Source organism: Leucopleurus acutus (assembly GCF_964270905.1).
Source record: "Leucopleurus acutus genome assembly, chromosome: 4".
NCBI classification, from domain to species: domain Eukaryota; kingdom Metazoa; phylum Chordata; class Mammalia; order Artiodactyla; family Delphinidae; genus Leucopleurus; species Leucopleurus acutus.
In genome coordinates, this window is record NC_139146.1 from 141,413,958 (window position 1) to 141,439,598 (window position 25,641).

The window sequence follows — 25,641 nt, forward strand, 5'->3', positions numbered from 1 at the left end:
GCTTGTAGTGCTCTCTCATGATCCTTTGTATTTCTGCATTGTCAGTTTTTACTTCTCTTTTTTCATTTCTAATTCTGTTGATTTGAGTCTTCTCCCATTTTTTCTTGATGAGTCTGGCTAATGGTTTATCAATTTTGTTTATCTTTTCAAGGAACCAGCTTTTAGTTTTATTTATCTTTTCTATCTTTTCCGTCATTTCTTCTTCATTTATTTATGATCTGGTCTTTATGATTTCTTTCCTTCTGCTATCTTGGGGGTTTTTTTGTTCCTCTTTCCCTAATTGCTTTAGGTGTAAGTTTAGGTTGTTTATTTGAGATATTTCTTGTTTCTTGAGGTATGATTGTATTGCTATAAACTTCCCTCTTAGAACTGCTTTTGCTGCATCACATACTTTTTTTTTTTTTTTTTTGCGTAACGCGGGCCTGTCACTGTTGTGGCCTCTCCCATTGTGGAGCACAGGCTCCGGACGCGCAGGCTCAGTGGCCATGGCTCACAGGCCCAGCCTCTCCGCAGCATGTGGGATCTTACTGGACCGGGGCACGAACCTGTGTCCCCTGCATTGGCAAGCGGACTATCAACCACTGCGCCACCAGGGAAGCCCCATCATCACATACATTTTGGGTCATTGCGTTTTCATTGTCATTTTTTTCTAGGTATTTTTTGATTTCCTCTTTGAAATCTTCAGTGATCTCTGGGTTATTAAGTAGTGTATTGTTTAGCCTGCATGTCTTTCTGTTTTTTACGTGGTTTTTCCTGTAATTTATATGTAGTCTCATAGCGTTGTGATCAGAAAAGATACTTGATATGATTTCAATTTTCTTAAATTTACCAAGGCTTGATTTGTGACCCAAGATATGATCTATCCTGGAGAATCTTCCATGAGCACTTGAGAAGAAAGTGTATTCACTTGTTTTTGGATGGAATGTCCTATAAATATCAATTAAGTCCACCTTGTTTAATGTATCATTTAAAGCCTGTGTTTCCTTAATTATTTTCATTTTGGATAATCTGTACATTGGTGTAAGTGGGGCGTTAAAGTCCCCTACTATGATTGTGTTACTGTCGATTTCCCTTTTTATGGCTGTTACCATTTGCCTTATGTATTGAGGTGCTCCTATGTTTGGTGCATAAATATTTACAATTGTTATATCTTTTTCTTGGATTAATGACTTGATTGTAATGTCCTTCTTTCTCTCTTGTAATCATCTTTGTTTTAAAGTCTATTTTGTCTGATATGAGAATTGCTACTCCAGCTTTCTTTTTATTTCCATTTGCATGGTATATCTTTTTCCATCCCCTTACTTTCAGTCTGTATGTGTCTCTAGGTCTGAAATGGGTCTCTTGTAGACATGATATATATGGGTCTTGTTTTTGTATCCATTCAGCCAGTCTATGTCTTTTGGTTGGAGCATTTAATTCATTTACATTTAAGGTAATTATCGATATGTATGTTCCTGTTACAAGTTTCTTAATTGTTTTGGTTTTGTTATTTTAGGTCTTTTCCTTCTCTTGTGTTTCCTGCCTAGAGAAGTTCCTTTAGCATTTGCTGTAAAGCTGGTTTGGTGGTGCTGAAATGTCTTAGCTTTTGCTTGTTTGTAAAGGTTTTAATTTCTCTGTTGAATTTGAATGAGATCCTTACTGGGTAGAGTAATCTTGGTTGTAAGTTTTTCCATTTTATCACTTTAAATGTGTCTGCCACTCCCTTCTGGCTTGCTGAGTTTCTGCTGAAAGATCAGCTGTTAACCTTATGGGGATTCCCTTGTATGTTGTTGTTTTTCCCTTGCTGCTTTTAATATTTTTTCTTTGTATTTAATTTTTGATAGTTTGATTAATATGTGTCTTGGCGTGTTTCTCATTAGATTTATCCTGTATGCGACTCTCTGCACTTCCTGGACTTGATTGACTATTTCCTTTCCCACATTAGGGAAGTTTTCAATATAATCTCTTCAGGTATTTTCTCAGTCCCGTTCCTTTTCTTGTCTTCTTCTGGGACCCCTATAATTCGAATGTTGGTGCATTTAATGTTATCCCCGAGGTCTCTGAGACTGTCCTTAATTCTTTTATTCTTTTTTCTGCTGTGCATTATTTATTTCCACTATTTTATTTTCCTGGTTAGTTATCCGTTTTTCTACCTCAGTTATTCTGCTATTGATTCCTTCTAGAGAATTTTTGATTTCATTTATTGTGTTGTTCATCATTGTTTGTTTGCTCTTTAGTTCTTCTAGGTCCTTGTTAAATATTTCTTGTATTTTCTCCATTCTGTTTCCAAGATTTTGGATCATCTTTACTATCATTGCTCTGAATCCTTTTTCAGGTAGACTGCCTATTTTCTCTTCAGTTGTTTGGTCTGGTGGGTTTTTACCTTGCTCCTTCATCTGCTGTGTGTTTGTCTGTCTTCTCATTTTGCTTAACTTACTGTGTCTGGGGTCTCCTTTTCACAGACTGTGTGTTCATAGTTCCCGTTGTTTTTGGTGTCTGCCCCCAGTGGCTACGGTTGGTTCAGTGGGTTGTGTAGGCTTCCTGGTGGAGGGGACTGGTGCCTATGTTCTGGTGGATCACGCTGGATCTTGTCTTTCTAGGGGTCAGGACCACGTCTGGTGGTGTGTTTTGCGGTGTCTGTGATCTTATTATGATTTTAGTCAGCCTTTCTGCTAGTGGGTAGGTTGTGTTCCTGTCTTGCTAGTTGTTTGGCAGAGGCTCTCCAGCACTGTAGCTTGCTGGTCATTGAATGGAGCTGTGTGTTGGCGTTGAGATGGAGATCTCTGGGAGATTTTTGCCGTTTGGTAATATGTGGGGCTGGGAGGTCTCTGGTAGACCAATGTCCTGAACTCGGCGCTCCCACCTTAAAGGAACAAGCCTGACACCTGGCTGGAGTACCAAGACCCTGTTAGCCACATGGCTCAGAATAAAAGGGAGAAAAAAAGAAAGAAAGGAAGTAAAAAAATAAAATAAAATAAAGTTATGAAAATAAAAATAATTATTTAAAATGAAAAAAATTAAAAAGTAATAAAAGCAATGAAAGTAAGAAATAAAGAAGATAGCAACCAAACCAAAAAACAAATCCACCAATGATAATAAGTGCTAAAAACTATATTAATAAAAAAGAACAAAAAAAAACCCGGACAGACAGAACCGTAGGACAAATGGTAAAAGCAAAGCTCTACAGACAAAATCACAAACAGAAAGATACACATGCACACTCACCAAAAGGGAAAATGGAAAAAAATATATAATCATTGCTCCCAAAGTCCATCCTCTCAATTTGGGATGATTTGTTGTCTATTCAGGTATTCCGGAGATGTACAGTACATCAGGTTGATTGTGGAGATTTAATCTGCCGCTCCTGAGGCTTCTGGGAGAAATTTCCCTTTCTTTTCTTTGTTTGCACAGCTCCTGGGGTTCAGCTTTGGATTGGCCCCACCTCTGCGTGTAGGTCACCTGAGAGCGTCTGTTCCTGCCCAAACAGGACAGGGTTAAAGTAGCAGTTGATCAGGGGGCTCTGGCTCACTCAGGCTGGGGGGAGGGAGGGGTACGGAATGCAGGGCGAGCCTGCAGCGGCAGAGGCCAGCGTGACGTTGCACCAGGCAGAGGCGCACCACGTGTTCTCCTGGGGAAGTTTCCCTGCCAGTGGGTCCCTGCCAGTGGCGGGCTGCACAGGCTACCGGGAGCGGAGGTGTGGATAGTGAGCTCTGCTTGCACACAGGCTTCTTGGTGGCTGCAGCAGCAGCCTTAGCGTTTCACGCCCACGTCTGGGGTCCGTGCTGATAGCTGTGGTTTGTGCCCATCTCTGGAGCTCGTTTAGGTGGTGCTCTGAATCCCCTCTCTTTGTGCACCCCGAAACAATGGTCTCTTGACTCTTAGGCAGGTCCAGACTTTTTCCCGGACTTTCTCCCGGCTAGCTGTGGCGCACTAGCCCCCTTCAGCCTGTGTTCACGCAGCCAACCCCAGTCCTCTCCCTGGGATCCGACCTCCGAAGCCCGAGCCTCAGCTCCCAGCCCCTGCCTGCCCCGGCGGGTGGCCAGACTAGCTTCTTGGGCTGGTGAGTGCCGGTCGGCCCTGATCCTCTGTGCGGGAATCTCTCCGCTTTGCCCTCCGCACTCCTGTTGCTGTGCTCTCCTCTGCGGCTCCGAAGCTTTCCCCCTTCGCCACCCGCAGTCTCCGCCCACGAAGGGGCTTCCTAGTGTGTAGAAACCTTTCCATCTTTACAGCTCCCTCCCAGAGGTGCAGGCCCTATCCCTATTCTTTTGTTTGTTTTCTTACTTTTCCCCTACCCAGTTATGTGGGGAGTTCCTTGCCTTTTGGGGTGTCTGATGTCTTCTGCCAGCATTCGGTAGGTGTTATGTAGGAGTTGCTCCACATATAGATATATTTCTGATATATTTGTGGGGAGGAAATTGATCTCTGCATCTTACTCTTCCGCCATCTTGAAGGTCTCCTCACTATTAATATCTTTATATCTACTCTTGTATTTCACTGTTTATGTTCATTGTCAATATTCTATGCTCCAAGTTTTTATTTCCTCTCCCACAGTGTCTTTTAAATGCCCTCTAATTTAGTTTCATTCATCACCACTCTTCTAAAGTTACATCCTATATACTCTACAGTGACCTCCCTATAAGTCTCTTCTTGAAATATTTGATATAGTAGACCTCTAACACTGTTCATATGCAAGGCAATGGCATGTGATAGACACTCAAAATAAGTATTGGTTAACATGCAAATGGAGAAAGAGATAACCTCTCCCTGTTTACCGTCTGTAATGTTGTAGTAGCTAGATATAGTAACTAGACTGTTTCCTTCTTTGATTCTTCTCCTCCCTCTCTGTGCAGTCCCCCAAGTTCCAGTCCTTAGTGATTTAGTTTTTCTCTCTCTGTGATCTTTCACTTAGGGAAACCTCAACTATTGTCTCTGCGTGAATAACTCCATTCTTTTTCTCCAGGCAAGCTTCCTCATGAGCTTCAGTTATATATCTACGATTGTCCTCTAGACACTTCTATTTGGGTATCCTGCATCTTTTCAAACATAATTGGTTCAAAATCAAGCACAAGATATTCCTCTCCTCCTTCTTTTTATGTTTCTTTATTTCCATCATAGTATTATCTTTTTCATAGCCACTCTTCATTTTTATCTTCTTCTAATCACTGTACATACCAAATGTTTATTACATTTCTTAGAAAATATTCTGAGTTGTTCTTCCTTTCCATTATCAATGTTAGTGAACTCCTTGTTAGTGACCCTGAAACAGCCCATCTTCCAGTCATTTCATCCTATGAACTACTGCCAGAGTTTATTTCTTAAACTATCTCTTTCTTCATGAATCTCCTTTAGTCAAAAACCTTCAAGAGCTAGACTATGGAAGTGGTTTTCAAAAGCCTTTTTTTAAAAAAATTACTAAACAACTTCAGTTAAATAAAATCTTGTATGGGACCCAAACAAATAAAACAGTAAATCTGTAGTTGTTTTGGCTGAAAATATTTAAAGCCTCTTGTATTTGGGCTTTACCTACACAGTGTTCCCTGGGCAGTTCTTCAGAATTTCTGGTACATTTTAGAATACAATTTGAAACCTATGGCCTCTAGTACAAAATCTTTATTTAGGATTTAGGCCCTGTTCCATTTAACCAATCTGTTTGCTACATAAAACTTTTTCCATGTAAATTTGTGCCTTGACTTCTGTCATGTTTAGTGCCCAGAATGCTGTTAAACCACCTTTCTGCTTCTTTAAATCTTATTCATATCCCCAGTGCAGTTTAGTCATCACCTCTTCACTGAACATGTGAATGAATATGTAGGAATAAAAGAGTTGGGTATCTTTTTTCACTATGTAGATATATTTTGAGGGGGTACTGTTTTCTTTTTTTGGAAATTACTTCTGATTTGAATTTAATTATTACATACACAGAGGTCTGTGCAGGCGTATCTTGGAGATATTTCAGGTTTGATTCCAGACCACCACAATGAAGCACATGTCCCAATAACAGGAGTCACAGAAATTTTTTGGTTTCCCAGTGCATATAAAAGTTATGTTTACACTGTACTGTAGTCTGTTAAATGTGCAATAATGTTATGTCTAAAAAATGTACATACCTTAATTTAAAAATACTTTATTGCTAAAAGATGCTAAACATCTTTTGAGCCTTCAGCAAGTCATACTCTTTTTGTTGGTAGTTGGTATATTGTCTTACCTTGATGTTGCCTGCTGACTGATCAGGGTGGTTGTTGCTGAAGAGCTAGGTGGCCGTGGCAATTTCTTCAAATAAGACAACAATGAAATTTGTTACATCAATTGACTCTTCCTTTCGTGAATGGTTTTTCTATAGCATGCATGCTGTTTGGTAGCATTTTACCCACCATAGAACTTCTTTCAAAATTGGAGTCATTCCTCTCAAACCCTGCTGCTGCTTTGTCAACTAACTTTATGTAATATTCTAAATCCTTTCTTATCAAAATTTCAGCAGTCTTCATAACATCTTCACCAGGAGTAGATTCCATCTCAAGAAACCACTTTCTTTGCTCAACCATAAGAAGCAACTCCTCATCCATTAAAGGTTTACCATGAGACTGCAACAATTCAGTCATCTTCAGACTCCATTTCTAATTTTAGTCCTCTTACTATTTCAACATCTGTGGTTTCTTCCTTCACTGAGTCTTGAATCCCTCAGTCATTCAACTTCTTCCATACTCCTGTTAAGGTTGATATTTTCACCACTTCCCATGAATTAAAAATATTCTTTTTTTTTTTTTTTACAAATATTCTTAATGGCATCTAGAATGATGAACACTTTCCAGAAGGCTTTTAATTGAGCTTGCCCACCTCTGTCAGAGGAATCACTCTCTATGGCAGCAAGATCCTTTTGAAGTATATATTTATATTTTGACTGCACCACGTGTCTTGCAGGATCTTAGTGCCCTAACCAGGAGACCAGGGATCACACTTGGGCCCCTCTGCAGTGGAAGCATAGAGTCCTAACCACTGGACTGCCAGAAAATTCCCAAAATATATTTATTAAATAATAAGACTTGAAAGTCAAACTGGATCCGTGGGCTACAGAATGGATGTCGTGTTAGCAGCCATAAAAACATCATTAATCTCATTGCACATCACCATCAGAGCTCTTGGGTGACTAGGTACATTGTCAATGTAAAGTAATATTTTGAAAGGAATCTTTTTTTCTGAACAGTAGGTCTCAGCAGTGGGCTTAAAATATTCAGCAAACCATGTTGTTAACAGATGGGCCATCATCCAGGCTTTGTTATTCCATTTATAGAGCACAGGCAGAATAGATATAGCATAATTCTTAAAGACCCTAGGATTTTTGGAATGGTAAATGAGTATTGGGTTCAACTTAAAGTCACCAGGTAATTAGCCCCTACAAAGAGAGTCAGCCTGTCCTTGAAGCTTTGAAGCCAGGCATTGACTTCTCCTCGCTAGCTATTGAGTTGGCCGAAAAGTGCCTTCAGTTTTTAAGTGAAAATAAAAGACGCATTTTTCATTTTCACCAAGAACTTTATTGACCAACATATCTGCCCTTTTGTTCCACTACCTTCTGCCATTTTTCAGGCAACTTCATAATTCCATCTTCCCAAAACCTTTTTATCTTTTTGAGCAAAGAACTGTTCTAGGTGCCTTTTACAGTCTTCCAGGGAATTGAAATTTTTCCATTAAGAGAAGTTTGTAAAGACCGAAATAAGTGGAAATCCAAAGGTGAAATGTCTGGTGAATACGGCGGATGAATCAGAACTTCCCAGCCAAGATGTAACAGTTTTTGCCTGGTCATCAAAGAAACATGTGGTCTTGTGTTATCCTGATGGAAGATTATGCGTTTTCTGTTGACTAATTCTGGACGCTTTTTGTCGAGTGCTGCTTTCCGTTGGTCTAACTGGGAGCAGTACTTGTTGGAATTAATCATTTGATTTTCCGGAAGGCACTCATAATAGAGGACTCCCTTCCAATCCCACCATATACACAATATCACCTTCTTTGGATGAAGACCGGCCTTTGGTGTGGTTGGTGGTGTTCATTTCACCTGCCCCACGATCTCTTCCGTTCCACATTAATGTACAGCATCCACTTTTCATCGCCTGTCACAATTTGTTTTAAGAATGGAACATTTTCATTACGTTTAAGTAGAGAATCGCATGTGGAAATATGGTCAAGAAGGTTTTTTTCACTTAACTTATGTGGAAACCAATCATAAGTGATTAATATAACCAAGCTGGTGCAAATGGTTTTCAACGCTTGATTTGGATATTTTGAGTATGTCAGCTGTCTTCCACCTGGTATAACATTGATTGTTCTCAATTAATGTCTCAATTTCATTGCTATCAGCTTCAACTGGTCTACCCGACTGGAGCATCATCCAGCGAGAAATCTCCAGCACGAAGCTTCACAAACCACTTTTGACAAGTTCAGTCAGTCACAGCACCTTTTTCATACACTGCACAAATCATTTTTTTGCGTTTCAGTTGCATTCTTACCTTTCTTGAAATAATAAAGCGTAATATGCCAGAAATGTTGCTTTTTTCCTTCCATCTTCAATATTAAAATGGCTACAGAAAAATTCACCAATTTTGATGTCTTTTTTAAATGCACGCTGATATGACAGCTGTCACATACAATCTAACAAGATTGTTTTGAATGAAGTTAAAGACAACTAAGTGCTACTAGAGCCATCTTATGGAAGAAAACCAAACAAAACTTTTGGCCATCCCAACATGAAAGTCCTCGATGGTATCTTCTTCCAAAAGAGGGCTGTTTTGTCTACAGTGAAAATCTGTTGTTTAGTGTAGCCACCTTCATTAATTATCATAGCTGGATCTTCTGGATAACTTGCTGCAGCTTCTGCATCAGCACTTGCTGCAGCTTCTGTGTCAGCACTTGCCGCTTCACCTTGCACTTTTATGTTATGGAGATGGTGTCTTTACTTAAACCAACATCTGCTAGCTTCAAACTTTTCATCTGTAGCTTCCTCACCTCTCTCAGCCTTCATAAAACTGAAGAGAGTTGGGGCCTTGCTCTGTATTAGCCTTTGGCTTAAGGGAATGTTGTACCTGGTTTGATCTCTACCCAGACCACTAAAACTTTCTCCATATCAGAATTAAAGCTGTTTTGCTTTCTTATTATTCATGTGTTCACTGGAAGAGCACTTTTAATTTCCTTCAAGAACTTTTCCTTTGCATTTACAACTTGGCTGACTAATATTTAGTGCAAGAGGCCTAGCTTTTGACCTATCTCAGGTTTTTTTTGTTTTGTTTTTGTTTTTGTGTTTTTGCGGTACGCGGGCCCCTCTCTGTTGTGGCCTCTCCCGTTGCGGAGCACAGGCTCAGCGGCCATGGCTCACGGACCCAGCCGCTCCGCGGCATGTGGGATCCTCCCAGACCGGGGCACAAACCCATGTCCCCTGTGTCGGCAGGCAGACTCTCAACCACTGCGCCACCAGGGAAGCGCCTATCTCAGGTTTTGACATGCCTTCCTCACTAAGTTTAATCATTTCTAGCATTTGATTTCTAGTGCCCCATGGTAGGGGTACTACTTGGCCTTATTTCAATATTGTTGTGTCTCAGGGAATAGAGAGACCCAAGGACAGAGAGAGAGATGGGGAAGAAATCAGAACACACACAACACTTATGAATTAAGTTTGCTATCTTACATGGGCACGGTCTGTGCTACCCCAAAACAATTACAATAGTAATATCAAAGATCACTGATTATATATTATCATAACAGATATAATTTTAATAATGAAAAAGTTTGAAATATTGTGAGAAGTACATGAACAAATGCTATTAGAAAAATGGTGCTGATAGGCTTGCTAGAAGCAGGGTTGCTACAAACCTTGAATTTGTAAAAAACACAGTATCTGAAAAGTGCAATAAAGTAAAGTGCAATAAAATGAGGTATGCTTGTGTTTTATGCTTATCATATTTCAAATCCCTGAACTGAATGACTTTAAGCATTCGAAAGGATGGGTTCAAGAGTGATGCTAAATATAAATGTTAAGATAACAAATCTAAGAATAATATACATGTGACCAAAATCAATAATTTAAAACATGCTTTATTAGTTTTACATTTGTTTTCTCTTAGGGCCTGCAACATACAATCCTGTTTTAAAGAAATCTTGCTCCATACCCTTATTTGTTAAAGCATCAAAGCGTTTTAAAGACTCCAAAGAGATTACTCCTGGTCCAGCGACATATGAGGTTTGTCAATGATATTTCTCTTTTAATAATAACACAAGAATGGAAAAATTTCCAGAAAGTACTGGAAATGTCTTCATTAAAGTCCTTTCCATATGTTCTATTCTTATTACTAACCAAAATCTTTTGGCTAAGAAAGGCTTTTTTAAAGATAAATTCTGACATTTCTGAAAGAATTGTTTGAGAATTTAAGAATTATTTAACAATTTATCTATGAATAGCCTCTACAGCACAAATATATATAATTTTTATATCCCTACAAGTCTAAATATTTACTTGTTTACATACACAAATTGAAATAGAAATTTCCAAATGTTTATTGAAATCAAGAATTTATTGGAGAGCTCAGAAGAAGAAAGCCCTGTGGATCCAATAAAACCAGGTATTGATCTTTTATTTTCTTTTAATAAATGCAGGTGGTTTAGATTCATAATAAATAAATGTCTCATTATGCTGTGGGTCTTCTGATTGTAAGGAGGAGGTTTAAATAAACTGCAGGGTTTTAGAAATTGTGTTCACTCTAGGCTTTTATTCCCCATTTGGTGTGAAAAGGTTTTCCTATTGGCTGATAGCAATTAAGAGTGCAAACCATAATGAATGTTTATTTGGGTTAGTTAATGACAAATTTATTTTTATTGAATGTATGTTTTTCTACTTTGTCAAAATGTCATAATCCAAAGAATTTTTTGGCATTCTGTCAAAAGCACATTTATAATATAATATCAGAAAAGGGAGAAAAAAGAATAATGAAAGACTTGTTATTTTACTTTTTGGCTGTTGATTCCCCCAAAATATCACTGTTACTTTCTACTGATAAGCAAATCTAATTTTATAAGACTTACTTCACAAAGGGAAAATCTGCTAGACAGAGTCTTAGTAGTAGTTCAGAAGGTGAAAGTCAAGGGAGGATACATTATATATATACAGTGTTTTAGGGCCTTGGCTCTGTAATGTAAGGCAAGTCTTGCAAATTGGGAACTGATAGAGATTTGGCAACGTTTATGACATATTTACTCTTGATTGTTGGGTACAATGAGGAAAGGTCTTTAAGCAAGTATTGATCAGTAAACTATTAGTCTTAATAAGTTAGATATTATAGATGTTCATTTGATCATATTAAATCATAGAAAATCTTTAACTGACTGCTTCCTCACACCTTTTGAAAACTGGTTTTAATGGTGTCCACAAATGATAAATGCCAGTAAATCTGATGTTATACTTTTTCATTTTGTGCTACATTTGTCCTAGAAGATGTACCCACTAGTATTCTTAGTATTTAAAGATGCTATTGCTTTTTCTTTCACTAAGATTTTATGATTTATATTTATACTTCCTCAGTCATTTATTGTGGAATATTATTTTCCATGTCAGAAAAAAAATTTATGGATTTAATAATGAGGTTTAGTTAAGGTAATGCCTAAAATGTCAAACTAATATATCCGTATATTATATAATAGATATAATACTGCAGTAGAAGGTTAATTTTCTGTTGAGGACTGTCTGTAATTTTTTGTCTTTCCAACACCACTTGTTTCTGTTAATTTTTTGAACAAATAATTTTTTGGAACAAATAATTTTCTTTCATAATTTTTCTTCTTGAAAGGAAAAGTTACTTCTTTTTTTTTAACATCTTTATTGGAGGATAATTGCTTTACAGTGCTGTGTTTGCTTCTGCTTTATAACAAAGTGAATCAGCTATACATATATGTATATCCCCATATCTCCTCCCTCTTCTGTCACCCTACCACCCTTCCTATCCCATGCCTCTAGGTGGACACAAAGCACCAAGCTGATCTCCCTGTGCTATGTGGCTGCTTCCCACTAGCTATCTGTTTTACATTTGGTAGTATATATAAGTCCATAACACTCTGTCACTTCATCCCAGCTTACCCTTGCCCCTCCCTGTGTCCTCAAGTCCATTCTCTACATCTGTGTCTTTATTCCTGTCCTGCCCCTAGGTTCTTAAGAACCGTTGTTGTTGTTTTTTTTTAGATTCCATATATATGTGTTAGCATACGGTATTTATTTTTCTCTTTCTGACTTACTTCACTCTGTATGACAGTCTCCAGATCCATCCACCTCACTACAAATAATTCAATTCCGTTTCTTTTTATGGCTGAGTAATACTCCATTGTATATATGTGCCACATCTTCTTTATCCATTCATCTATCAGTGGACACTTAGGTTGCTTCCATGTCCTGGCTATTGTAAATACAGCTGCAATGAAGAGTGTGGTACATGACTCTTTTAAATTACGGTTTTCTCAGGATATATGCCCAGTAGTGGGATTCCTAGGTCGTATGGTAGTTCTATTTTTAGTTTTTTAAGGAACCTCCATACTGTGCTCCATAGTGGCTGTATCAATTTACATTCCCACTGACAGTGCAGGAGGGTTCAGTTTTCTCTACACCCTCTCCAGCATTTATTGTTTGTAGATTTTTTGATGATGGCCATTCTGACTGGTGTGAGATGATACCTCATTACAGTTTTGATTTGCATTTCTCTAATGATTAGTGATGTTGAGCATCCTTTCATGTGTTTGTTGGCAATCTGTATATCTTCTTTAGAGAAATGTCTATTTAGGTCTTCTGCCCATTTTTGGATTGGGCTGTTTGTTTTTTTGATATTGAGCTGCACGAGCTGCTTGTATATTTCAGAGATTAATCCTTTGTCCGTTGATTCATTTGCAAATATTTTCTCCCATTCTGAGGGTTGTCTTTTGGTCTTGTTTATGGGTTCCTTTGCTGTGCACAAGTGTTTAAGTTTCATTAGGTCCAATTTATTTATTTTTGTTTTTATTTTCGTTTCTCTAGTGGGTGGGTCAAAAAGGGTTTTGCTGTGATTTATGTCATAGAGTGTTCAGACTATGTTTTCCACTAAGAGTTTTACAGTGCCTGGCCTTACATTTAGGTCTGTAATCCATTTGGAGTTTATTTTTGTTTATGGTTTTAGGAAGTGTTCTAATTTCATTCTTTTACATGTAGCTGTCCAGTATTCCCAGCACCACTTACTGAAGAGGCTATCTTTTCTCCACTATATATTCTTGCCTCCTTTGTCAAAGATGACCATATGTGTGTGGATTTAGCTCTGGGCTTTCTATCCTGTTCCATTTTTCTATATTTGTTTTTCTGCCAGTACCATACAGTCTTGATTACTGTAGCTTTGTAGTATAGTCTGAAGTCAGGGAGCCTGATTCCTCCAGCTCTGTTTTTCTTTCTCAAGATTGCTTTGGCTATTCGAGGTCTTCTGTGTTTCCATACAGATTGTGAAAATTTTTGTTCCACTTTTGTAAAAAAATGCCATTGGTCATTTGATAGGGATTGCATTGAATATGTAGATTGCTTTGGGTTGTATAGTCATTTTCACAATGTTGATTCTTCCAATCCAAGAATAGAGTATATCTCTCCATCTGTTTATATCATCTTTAATTTCTTTCATTGGTATCTTATATTTTTCTGCATACAGGTCTTTTGTCTACTTAAGTAGTTTTATTCCTAGGTATTTTATTCTTTTTGTTGCAGTGGTAAATGGAAGTGTTTTCTTAATTTCTCTTTCAGATTTTTCATCATTAGTGTATAAGAATGCAAGAGATTTCTGGGTATTAATTTTGTATCCTGCTACTTCACCAAATTCATTGTTTAGCTCTAGTAGTTTTCTGGTAGCATCTTTAGGATTCTCTTTGTATAGTGTCATGTCATCTGCAAACAGTGACAGTTTTACTTTTCTTTTTTGATCTGGATTCCCTTTCTTTCTTTTTCTTCTCTGATTGCTGTGGCTAAAACCACCAAAATTATGTGGAATAATAGTGGTGAGAGTGGGCCACCTTGTCTTTTTCCTGATCTTAGTGGAAATAGTTTCACTTTTTCACCATTGAGAATGATGTTGGCTGTGGGTTTGTCATATGTGGCCTTTATTATGTTGAGATAAGTTCCTTGTATGGCTACTTTCTGTAGAATTTTTATCATAAATGGGTGTTGAATTTTGTTGAAAGCTTTTTCTGCAGCTACTGAGATGATCATATCGTTTTTATCCTTCAATTTGTTTTATGGTGCATCACTTTGATTGATTGCGTATATTGAAAAAATCCTTGCATTCCTGAGATAAACCCCACTTGATCATGGTGTATGATCCTTTTAATGTGCTGTTGGATTCTGTTTGCTAGTATTTTGTTGAGGATTTTTGCATCCATTTTCATCAGTGATATTGGTCTGTAGTTTCTTTTTGTAACATCTTTGTCTGGTTTTGGTATCAGGGTGATTTTGGCCTTATAGAGTGAGTTTGGGAGTGTTCCTCCCTCTACTATATTTTGGAAGAGTTTGAGAAGGATAGGTGTTAGCTCTTCTCTAAATGTTTTGTAGAATTCACCTGTGAAGCCATCTGGTGCTGGGCGTTTGTTTGTTGGAAGATTTTTAATCACAGTCTTAATTTCAGTGCTTGTCATTGGTCTGTTTATATTTTCTATTTCTTCCTGGTTCAGTCTTGGAAGGGTGTGCTTTTCTAAGAATTTGTCCATTTCTTTCAGGTTGTCCAATTTTTTGGCACATAGTTGCTTGTAGTAATCTCTCACGATCATTTGTATTTCTGCAGTGTCAGTTGTTATTTGTCCTTTTTCATTTCTAATTCTGTTGATTTGAGTTTTCTCCCTTTCTTTCCTTGATGAATTTGGATAATGGTTTATCATTTTGTTTATCTTCTCAAAAAAACAGCTTTTAATTTTATTGATCTTTGCTATTTTTTCCTGCATTTCTTTTTCATTGATATCTAATCTAATCTTTATGATTTCTCTCCTTCTGATAATTTTGGAGTCTTTTTTGTTATTCTTTCTTTAATTACTTTAAGTTTAAGGTTAGGTGGTTTATTTGAGATTTTTCTTGTTTCTTGAGGTCGGATTGTATTGCTATAATCTTCCCTCTTAGAACTGCTTTTGCTCCATTCCATAGGTTTTGGCTGTCATGTTTTCATCGTCATTTGTTTCTAGGTATTTTTTGATATCCTCTTTGATTTCTTCAGTGATCACTTGTGTATTTAGTAGCATATTGTTTAGCCTCCATGTATTTGTACTTCTTACAGATTTTTTTCCTGTAATTGGTATCTATTCTCATAGCATTGTGGTCAGATAAGATACTTGATATGATTTCAGTTTTCTTAAATTTACCAAGGATTGATTTGTGACCCAGGATATGATCTATCCTGGAGAATTTTCCATAAGTACTTGAGAAGAAAGTGTATTCTGTTGTTTTTGTTCCATCTTGTTTAATGTATCATTTAAAGCTTGTGTTTCCTTATTTATTTTCATTTTCGTTGATCTGTCCATAGGTGAAAGTGGGGTGTTAAAGTGCCCTACTTTTTTTTTTTGTTAATTGAAAATTCTCTAGAAGTAATCAGTAGCAGAATAACTGAGGCAGAAGAACGGGTAAGTGACCTGGAAGATAAAATCGTGGAAATAACTTCCACAGAACAGAATAAAGAATGAAAATAATTGAGGACAGTGTTGGAGAACATTAAAAGCACCAACATTCAAATTATAGGGGTCACATAAGAAAAAGAGAAAAAGGGATTGAAAAAATATTTGAAGAGATTATAATTGAAAACTTTCCTAATATGGGAAAGGAAATAGTCAATCAAGTCCAGGAAGTGCAGAGTCCCATACTCCATAAATCCAAGGAGAAACATGCCAAACACATATTAATCAAGCTATCAAAAATTAAATACAACAGAAAAATATTAAAAGAAGCAAGGGAAAAGGAACAAATAACATACAAGGGAATCCTGACAAGGTTAACAGCTGATCTTTCAGCAGAAACTCTGCAAGCCAGAAGGGAGTGGAAGGACATATTTAAAGTGATGAAAGGGAAAAACTTTCTACCAAGATTACTCTACCCATCAAGGATCTCATTCAGTTTCAACGGAGAAATTAAAACATTTACAGACAAGCGAAAACTAAGAGAATTAAGCACCAGCAAACCAGATTTACAACAAATGCTAAAGGAACTTCTGTAGGCAGGAAACACAAGAGAAGGAAAAGACCTACAATAACAAATCCAAAACAATTAAGAAAATGGTAATAGGAACATAACATATCGATAACTACCTTAAATGTAAATGGATTAAATGCTCCAACCAAAAGACATAGACTAGCTGAATGGATACAAAAACAAGATCTGTATATATGCTGTGTACAAGAGACCCACTTCAGACCTAGGGACACATACAGACTGAAAGTGATTAGTTTTTGTAAAAAGTATAAATTCTCTGTCTAGATTACATTGTTTTGAATATGTATGTCTATTTGTTCCAGAATCATTTGTTGAAAGGAGTGTCCTCTCTCCACTGAATTACCTTTGCTACTTTGCCAAAGATCATTAGGTTATATTTGCGTGGGAGCATTTTTGGGCTATTTTTTGTGTTCCGTTGATCTATTTATTCTTTCGCCGATACCACATTGTCTTGATAACTAGCATTATAGTTAGTCTTAAAGTCTGGTAGTGTTAGTACTCCAACTTTGTTCTTCTTCAGTATTGTCTAGGTTATTATAGGTCTTTTTGCTTTTCCATGTAAACCTTAGGATCAGTTTTTCTATATCCACAAAATAGATTTCCAGGATTTTGATTGGGAATGCGTTGAATCTATAGCCCTTTTTGGAAGAATTGACATCTTAATAATATTGTCTTACTATCAATTAACTTGGAATATTTCTCCATTTATTTATATCAGCTTTAATTTCTTTCATCAGAATTTTGTAGTTTTCCTTGTATAGCTCTTGTATATATTTGTTAGAATTATACCTAAGTATTTCATTTTTTTGAGTGCTAATGCAAATAGCATTGTGTTTTTAATTTCTAATTCCAGTAGTTCATTCCTTGGGTATAGGTAAGCAACTGACTTTTGTATATAAATTTTGTATCTTGTAGCCTTGCTATTAGTTGATTCTTTGGGATTTTCTACATAGATGTTTTATGTTCCAAAAAAGGCCATTTTGTTTCTTCTTTTTCAATCAGTATACCTTTACTTAGTTTTCTTTTTTTTTATTGCATTAACTAGCACTTCCAGTACACTATTGAATAAGAATGGTGAGCAGGAACATCCATCTCTTGTTCCTGATCACAAGAAAGAAGCATATAGTTTCCCACCATTAAGTACAATGTTAGCTATAGGGGATTTTGTAAATGTTTATGAAGTTCGGCAATTTCTTGTTTATTCCTAGTCTGCTGTGAGTTTTTATCATGAATAGGTGTTGCATTTTGTCAAATGCTTTTTCTGCATCTGTTAATGTGATCATATGATTTTTCTTCTGGTCAAATCTCCTTATAAACATGTTAAAAGCAGACATCCTTGCAATCACATTTGTGGTATTTACCAGACGGGGTCCTTACCTGTGAAATGCTTTTATAGCAGTATGTACCTGGTCTGTCAAGTCTGCTAATTCTAAATAAGTCTGAAATTTATTGATTTATAAGTCACAACTCTGGAAAATGTCACTTAATCTGTGTAATTATGGGAGTATAGAATAGGGCTCTTTAATGATAGAATAGCTTCCTTTTGTATGCGTGCATCATTTTGAAACTGCTTGTATTTGTCTGGGCCAGGACCCATCACATGACAAGGAAAGGGAACTGACAGAAATATGCTGATGATAGGGCTGTTTGCCATGCCTTGAGTTACAAAGTTCTTTGTCTCTGACCCAGGAATCTTATTGTTCTTGCCAGCCTCATGAAATAGTAACTGGCTAACTAATTAGTTTGTAAGTGAGTAAAATAAAATCCCAACCCAATACATTTCTACTGGCTACAGTTGGCTGGAGCTACTTAGCAGCTGCCGCTTTCAGTGAATCATATTTTCTCCAGTTTTCATGGTCCCCACTACTGTGGCTGTCAGTTGCCTCTTTTTATAACTGAGTTTTTATTTGCTTATTGTAAAATTAAGAGGCATAGTAGAATAGTGATTAGCACTGAAAACTCAAACTATGATCCCCCTATTCAAATTTAAATTTCACTAAGTAAACCTGTATGCCTTTAGGCAAGCTATTTAAATTTTCTGTGTCTGTTTCCCCATCTGATAATGATGATGTAGAAAATAATAATACTTTCTTTGTGTTTATTGTGAAGATTCACTGACTTAGTTACTAACTAAATTCTGCTAACTTAGTTCACTGAGTTAATATGCTTAAAGTACTTAGAATTGTGCTGACCAGCTAGTAAATGTTAGTTATTACTATTAAAAACCATGTCCCTATTAAAAGTGAGAAAGTAAAGGAGGAAAATTTAGTTCAAAAATTGGGAATATTATTTGTGAATTTTTCTGTGTGTTTATGCAAAGTATATTTGTATTGGAGTATTAATTTAGTAATATTTAGTAATTATAGCAAGCTGGAAACACTACATGGTTATCTTTATGATATAATTTTTGTAATTATTTTTAGGTTTTATGGCAGTTTGCATTAGAAATTTAAATTTCGGTGGAAACTTAAAGTAACAGAAAGTTAGATATAATCTCAACAATGATAGAGGAGCATCTTATAGAACATTCTAAGCTTTCACAGCATAAAAGAGTACCTACAAATAGTATCAGAACATCAATAGTTAAATGATAGTAGGAATAGTACCAATGCTCAACTTATTCAACTCAGATTTTAAAAACAGAAAAGCTAAATATGATTTGATGTTTCTTCATGAATAAAAGATGCTCAAGATATTTTCCATCTGTCAGTTTATGATGATGATGATAAATATAGATTAATCATTCAGTTTTTGAGGTTGTAATCTTGACTGTCTTGGCCACATTCTTTTATAAAATGATGTATTTTTTGAAGTTACAGGTCTTTTGAATGCCTGATAGAGAGCTTACTATGACCTATATATGACTATAATTTGTGAAATGTGGTAAAATGAACTTTCCGCATTTAACAATAACCAGTAGGAGAAAATCAGTAAAGTAGACAAATATCTACATTATAAAGATATTGGGAATTTGATCCTGAATGTTTTCTGTAATATTGTTATGAACAAGTGTTTTATTATTAGTGGTCATTTAGAAAAATAACATTTTACTCAAATGGTTCTTAATTCAGTTGTTGCTAAATTTAAGTGAGAACATTGATGTTATCAGTACAACCAACACTGTCTACAAATGCTAAATTGGTAATGGTGCTGCAGGTCACTCTGATTCTATTGTTATATCACAGAAGATATTAAACAGGGGTGTAAACAGAACAAATACATTAAACAATATTAGAGTAACTGTCACACCTAGAAATCTCTTTTAATTAATTTTCATATAAGGCTGTTTCAACACATAGGTTGAGGTTTTTTTGTTTGTTTGTTTTTAACATCTTTATTGGGGTATAATTCCTTTACAATGGTGTGTTAGTTTCTGCTTTATAACAAAGTGAATCAGTTATACATATACATATGTTCCCATATCTCTTCCCTCTTGCGTCTCCCTCCCTCCCACCCTCCCTATCCCACCCCTCCAGGCGGTCACAAACCACTGAGCTGATATCCCTGTGCTATGCAGCTGCTTCCCACTAGCTATCTACCTTACGTTTGTTAGTGTATATATGTCCATGCCTCTCTCTCGCTTTGTCACAGCTCACCCTTCCCCCTCCCCATATCCTCAAGTCCATTCTCTAGTAGTTCTGTGTCTTTATTCCTGTCCTACCCCTAGGTTCTTCATGACTTTTTTTTTTCTTAAATTCCATATATATGTGTTAGCATACGGTATTTGTCTTTCTCTTTCTGACTTACTTCACTCAGTATGACAGACTTTAGGTCTATCCACCTCATTACAAATAGCTCAATTTCGTTTCTTTTTATGGCTGAGTCATAGGTTGAGTTTTTAATATGAAGATGATAACTAGTAAAGATCTGGCTTCTGATTTTGATTTGATTTTTTTTTTAAGTCATGCCTTTTATAAATTGCTGAATTGCTCAGTCAGTTCCAATTCACTAGAAACTTAGTTAAGAGATGTGTGCTATCATATTCCATAAAAATAGTGACTTTAAAAATTAAATCATAAACTTAGAATGCCAGTTAATGAATATCTTAACCTAGTGATATCAGTCACACTTAAAGTTTAAGAAAACAAAATTTACTATATTCTGGGCACCTAAAATGGTATAAAATCAAGCTTCACTGATCCCTACCATAACATCTAATTTCTCCTATAAATGTTATGTTTTTGCACTGGCTAGAACATGTCCTGAAACATTTTAATAAATTTCCTTTTCCTGTTTCTATGTAGAATATAAAATGAGCCTATTCACATCGGAGGTCAGAACCCCTGCTCAATTCAACATTCTCCACATTATCTAAATCTTATATTTTCTAGTTAAAAATGATCATTTTCTTAGACCTTTCACTTTTTACTTCCATCTACACTAATGGGCTTCTCTTTGGGTTTATATTTGTTCAGGAAATACAGTTGTAATAGTTACTGTGTTACTGCATATGAGAGGCAAATAGAAAATAACCAGTTTGAATTGAAATGCAGATACCAATGTCTTAACAATGGGTAATGCAATATATGCTTGAGGAAAATCACAAATCATAGATTTTTAGAATTTCTTAAAATAACTGAAACTTTTTGTGGTTTCAATTCAGTTTAAATTCATTAAAGGCACATTTCTATATAGTTGTGATTATAGTTACTATCTATGTATTAGCCAAGTGCAAGATGATCTTGGAGGTGGGGAAAACTATATATATATTGAGTTTTGTTATTATTGAGGCCCTTATAGGTAGCATAGTCTAATCATTAAGAGTTAACCTTTTTTGATAAGACAGACGTAGGCGCTCCACTAGCTTTTCCACTCTCTCCCACTTCACTCGTATCCAGAGAATTTGAGAAGTGAGCCCCAGATTCCTCATATTTTAAAATGGGGCTGTTAATAGAATCTATTTGATAGGACATTTTAAGTGTTACAAAAAATGTGGGTATGCTGGCTGGTCCATAGTAAGTGCTGATTACATTATTTATATTGTACTTGGGTTTTAATTTTTTATCATTAATAAGCACCATTTTAAAAATAAGAAATTTTTATATGTATAATCTAATCTATTAGTAAATACTTAATTTGAATTCTGTTGTATTTGCATGTAAGTTATTTCAAAATGTGTGTTGATTTTATTCCTCTTAAGTGGATCTTTCTTTAGTTTCTTTTCTATATGTTAGCAGAGAAATTGTTACTGAAAATTTGGTCCGTGTCCTCGATGCTGAATGAGAATAACAAGGGCAAGGGTTTGAGAATAACAAGGGCAAGGGTTTGAGAATAAAGGAAAGAGAAATTTTATTGATTTGTCAGAAAATGAGGAGGGTAGCTGACTAACATCTTAAGCACTACCATCCTGCCTTCTAAGAGAAAGCAGGGATATTTAAAGAAAAGTTTTGGGGTTTCAGTGTGACCATTGTCACATATAGTTGATTGTTTTGTTGAGGGTAGTTCTTTCCATGACATTATCTCTGACTGTTTCGGTCCTCTTGTTTTTTCAGCCCTCTGGTCCCAGTTAGAATGTTCCTTCTTTTGATAATTCTTGCTTTGTGACTTCATGGCCTTGGGTTTCTGTGGTTAAGACAAGAGGAACAAGCAGAAACAGTGAGAATGCCTGCGCACATTAATCAGTAACAAAGAATGCACAGTAACAAAGAATTTAAGTTTCAGTCCCCAGCAACGGAGGGAGAAGATGGAAAAACAAAATCATTCATCAAACAGTTTTAGTTTTGGGGTTTTAGTTTTAGTTTTAATTTAGTGTACAGTTATTAATTAGTTCTATATGTTCATTGCTGGTGTATTTTCATAGTGGTTCCAATTAGAAAACTGAAAAAAAATTCACTCTAAGTATTATTTCTAAATTATGTGCTAAATATGTAGGATTAAAATGAACTTTGGATATTTTTATTGAGGCATACACTTCCTACAATATCTAGCACTTCCACTTAAGATTTTTTTCTCCCAGCATATTCACACATAAATCATAACATCTACAAAAATCTTTTTAAGTTATATAGTTTTTTCCCTAAGAGCATTATCTAATGGTGTATATATTGATTTTTCATGATTCTTTAAAATATTATTTTTTATGTACAATTTTAATGAGAACTAAAACAACCTCCTAATCTTAGAAATGCCTCTGTTGATTAAGAGTAGGTTCAGCTGCCTATAAAAGAAAACTCAAAATAGATACAGAAATTTCTTCCTCTCTCATGTAAAAGAGATAGGCAGTCTAGGGCTCTTACAGAGGACCCATGAAGTCACCAGGAACATGGGCTTCAACCAGCTTAGCATTTAGCAATCCTGGTCACGTGATCCTTACCCCCACTAGTTCAAGAGGGCTATTCCAGACATCACATACATTTCCATGTACCAGATCACAGGGGTGAGGGTGGAGAGGAAAGGGTATCCCCTCTTCTTCTGAAGGATATACCCCCCAAATTTGCTATAGAAAATTGCTTTTGTAATCAGATAACAATTCTCTTTATTAAGCCAATGCTTATAGAGACATGGCTATATTCAGCTATGAGGGGCCCAGCTAAAAATTAGGATCTTAAAACCAATTAACAGTCTCCACCACACTATCTTTTGAAGAATATAGCTATGCCCTCAAAAGTGTTAAAAAAAAAAAACAACTATTAAATCTTGCTTTGTAAACTGTAGACAATTGGTCAGGCTATATTACAACTTAGTCATCATTTTTTTCATGATTAAATTGTTATAATAGCTATGATTGGTTCTGCATCATCCGCTAAGAAAATGTTATTAAAAGTTATTAAAAAACAGTAAATGCCATGTCATACTGCTCAACTTTTCAATACATCAAACCATTTTAGAGTTCCTTTAAAGCATTTTTACTGGGTAGGTAACAATCTTCGCTTGCAAAGAGCCTTTGATGGTTTATGAACTGACAGTAACTATCCATTAGGAGTATTGCTGTAGGGCAATATTCATATTTATTAAAATGCTTCAGTAATTGACTTTCAAGAAAAAAATTTTTACCTCATACTTTTAATTTTGAAAAAAGAAATCATGGAAAACTACCAATCTAAATTTGTTAAAGATTGAAATCAAAATAGCTGTCTAATTCAGAAAGTTGTTCATATGAGTAATTCTCTTTATTCAGAGTAGCACTGCTTATTCTTGTCTTCTGATGAAACTACTTAGATATGAGAAAATTTTAAAATGCAGGTTTTTGTCTGTTCTGGTTATAAGGGAAACAAGTCATTTGCCTTAGGATGTAAGAATCTTGTGGCAGTACAGCTAATGATTTAACTTTGATTAATTTAGCAAGGCATAGAATTTTAAAATTTGTCGAAACCTTTGAGAATACATCCTCCAATCCCATCATTTTATGTTGAGGCACTATGGTCTGGAAAGTTTAAGTGACTTGGCAAGGTCACATTAATGAGTTAGTGGCAATGCTGAAACCAGGACTAAAGTTTTACTGCCTTTTAATCTAGTGCATTGTATCTCCCATTCCCTCCCTTTACCCTCCTTCCTTCCTCTGCTCCCTATATTATATTAGAATTAAAATATTTGTGTATCATACCAGGTTCATATGTGAAAAGGAAATCAGGTCATAGTGGTTAGTTTGTGGCAGTACTGAGGGTAAAACTAAAGATTTCTTTGCTCTAATCTAATGTACCCTGTTTCCACTGAATGTATTATCATCACTATTATTTCGAGAATTTTGTTTTATGTAACATTTGAATTTCAGGGTTTAGATAAAAATTATTGGAAATGTATTGTTAATAAATGTTTCACATATGAGAATGAATAAATAACTGCTTTGGTTAATCTCTTTAAAACTGGCAATAATGACATCAATAGTAATACAGTGCTTTGCTGTTTAAGGCAGACTGTGTTAAAAAGGACAGAATTGACCATTTGAAGTTAGGGAAAGTTGAGTGTTCACTCATTCTACAGCTCAGGACCTGTTTAAAGGATTGATTGCAGAGTATTCAGTACCATCCCTTTCATTATGCTATTCTGTTTTGATTGTGAAAAACTCAGTCTGGGGTCCAGAAAATTATATGTGAAATAAACACAGCCAAGTAAACTATGACTATTGCTTTAGCAGTTTGAGCTATTTTGACCAATTTGATGCTATATTTTATCAGCTTCCCCAAATAATCAACTAGAGTCTTACTTTCCTATGTTCTGAATTTTACGAATTGCACTTTTACTTTTCAATATCCTTATAATAATACAGTTCCTAAATTTATGCTTCTGCCCTTGCCTTTCTTCTCTTTCTCCTCTTCTCGTTTTTCATTATCATCAATTTGTAAAAAAAATTCATGATCCTTTGTTACATGAATGACCTATTACTATCGACAAATGAGGATATGAAAAAGTAAGGCACTCTTGCCCTCAGAGAACTTCCAGTCTGGTTAGAGGGACAGAACCTGTCCTAGAAAAGACTGGTTAACATTTAAAAACTGGTATGAATGATAAGCATTAGAGAAGATCAGAGAATGGCGAGATCACTAGTGACTGTTTAAGTCTATTGATAGAAACTTCAGAGATAAATAACTATTAGAGACTAGACTTGAAGGATTTAATCAGAGTATATTATAATGTGCATAAATTGTGGTAAACCCTTTGGGTCAGTATTAGATATCCTGAAGGACACTTTGAGTACATTTGTGATCAACTACTTGACATTCTTAATTTATGATGAACTAAATCACCCTTTCAAGCAAATTTAAATTTAAAACACAAAATGAGAAGATTCATTCAGATGATATAAACTGATTACAAAAATATACACTTAAAATATGTGTTTATATATATTACAAAATACCAGAAATGTTTTATACACTATAGTAAAGAGATAGAACGTGATAGAAGAATCACGTCTGTTTCTGCACTTTAATTCTTTTCATACTTAGTTATGGGACCCTGCCAACATGGAAAGTAAAACAATATAAAGCTTCTTATTCTTTAATTTAATCCTGGTAGAAAATATAGCTGAAGCCAGAGGCTACAAGCATCAGCTGACAGTTTAATGAAGACTCTTGAAAGAATGGGAGAGTCTAGGTGCTTTAAGACAAGCCCTGAGCAAGTCATTACATCTGTTTAGACAGAAAAAAAAAAAAAAAAAAAGATTAGTGAATATTTATGTATCAGTTACCAAAATATTTAAGTTAAATATATGTTTATTTTTATCTAATTATCATAAATTTGAATTTTTCTTTAAATCTATTGGCTACAAAGGCCAAAGATCTTTCCTGTAATATTGAATCATGTATTTTTAAAGTCCCAAGGGCTGTTGACTTGTGACTGTGAAATTATTAAATATTCATTATAGAAGACTACATGTTAAAATGTTTGTGTGAAATACCTGCCTCTTCATTTAAAATTGTAAATTCATTTGTTCACTGGAAGCTGATTTTACCTACCATACTTGTAATATCAACTATGAAAGAACTGCTATCTTTTCCTATAACTTT

At 35.6% G+C, this 25,641-nt stretch overlaps 1 protein-coding gene across 1 annotated transcript in view; it reads left to right on the forward strand.

Moving 5' to 3' along the window:
- STPG2 (sperm tail PG-rich repeat containing 2) overlaps positions 1-10,299 on the forward strand; it is a gene marked incomplete at its 5' end in the record, with an annotated part of 261,353 nt that extends 251,054 nt beyond the window's left edge. Inside the window, 1 exon segment of the mRNA XM_082838444.1 lies at positions 10,086-10,299. Within this exon segment, the coding sequence (XP_082694570.1) occupies positions 10,086-10,213 (128 nt within the window). The 3' untranslated portion in view covers positions 10,214-10,299.
- Positions 10,300-25,641: the final 15,342 nt, after the last annotated feature.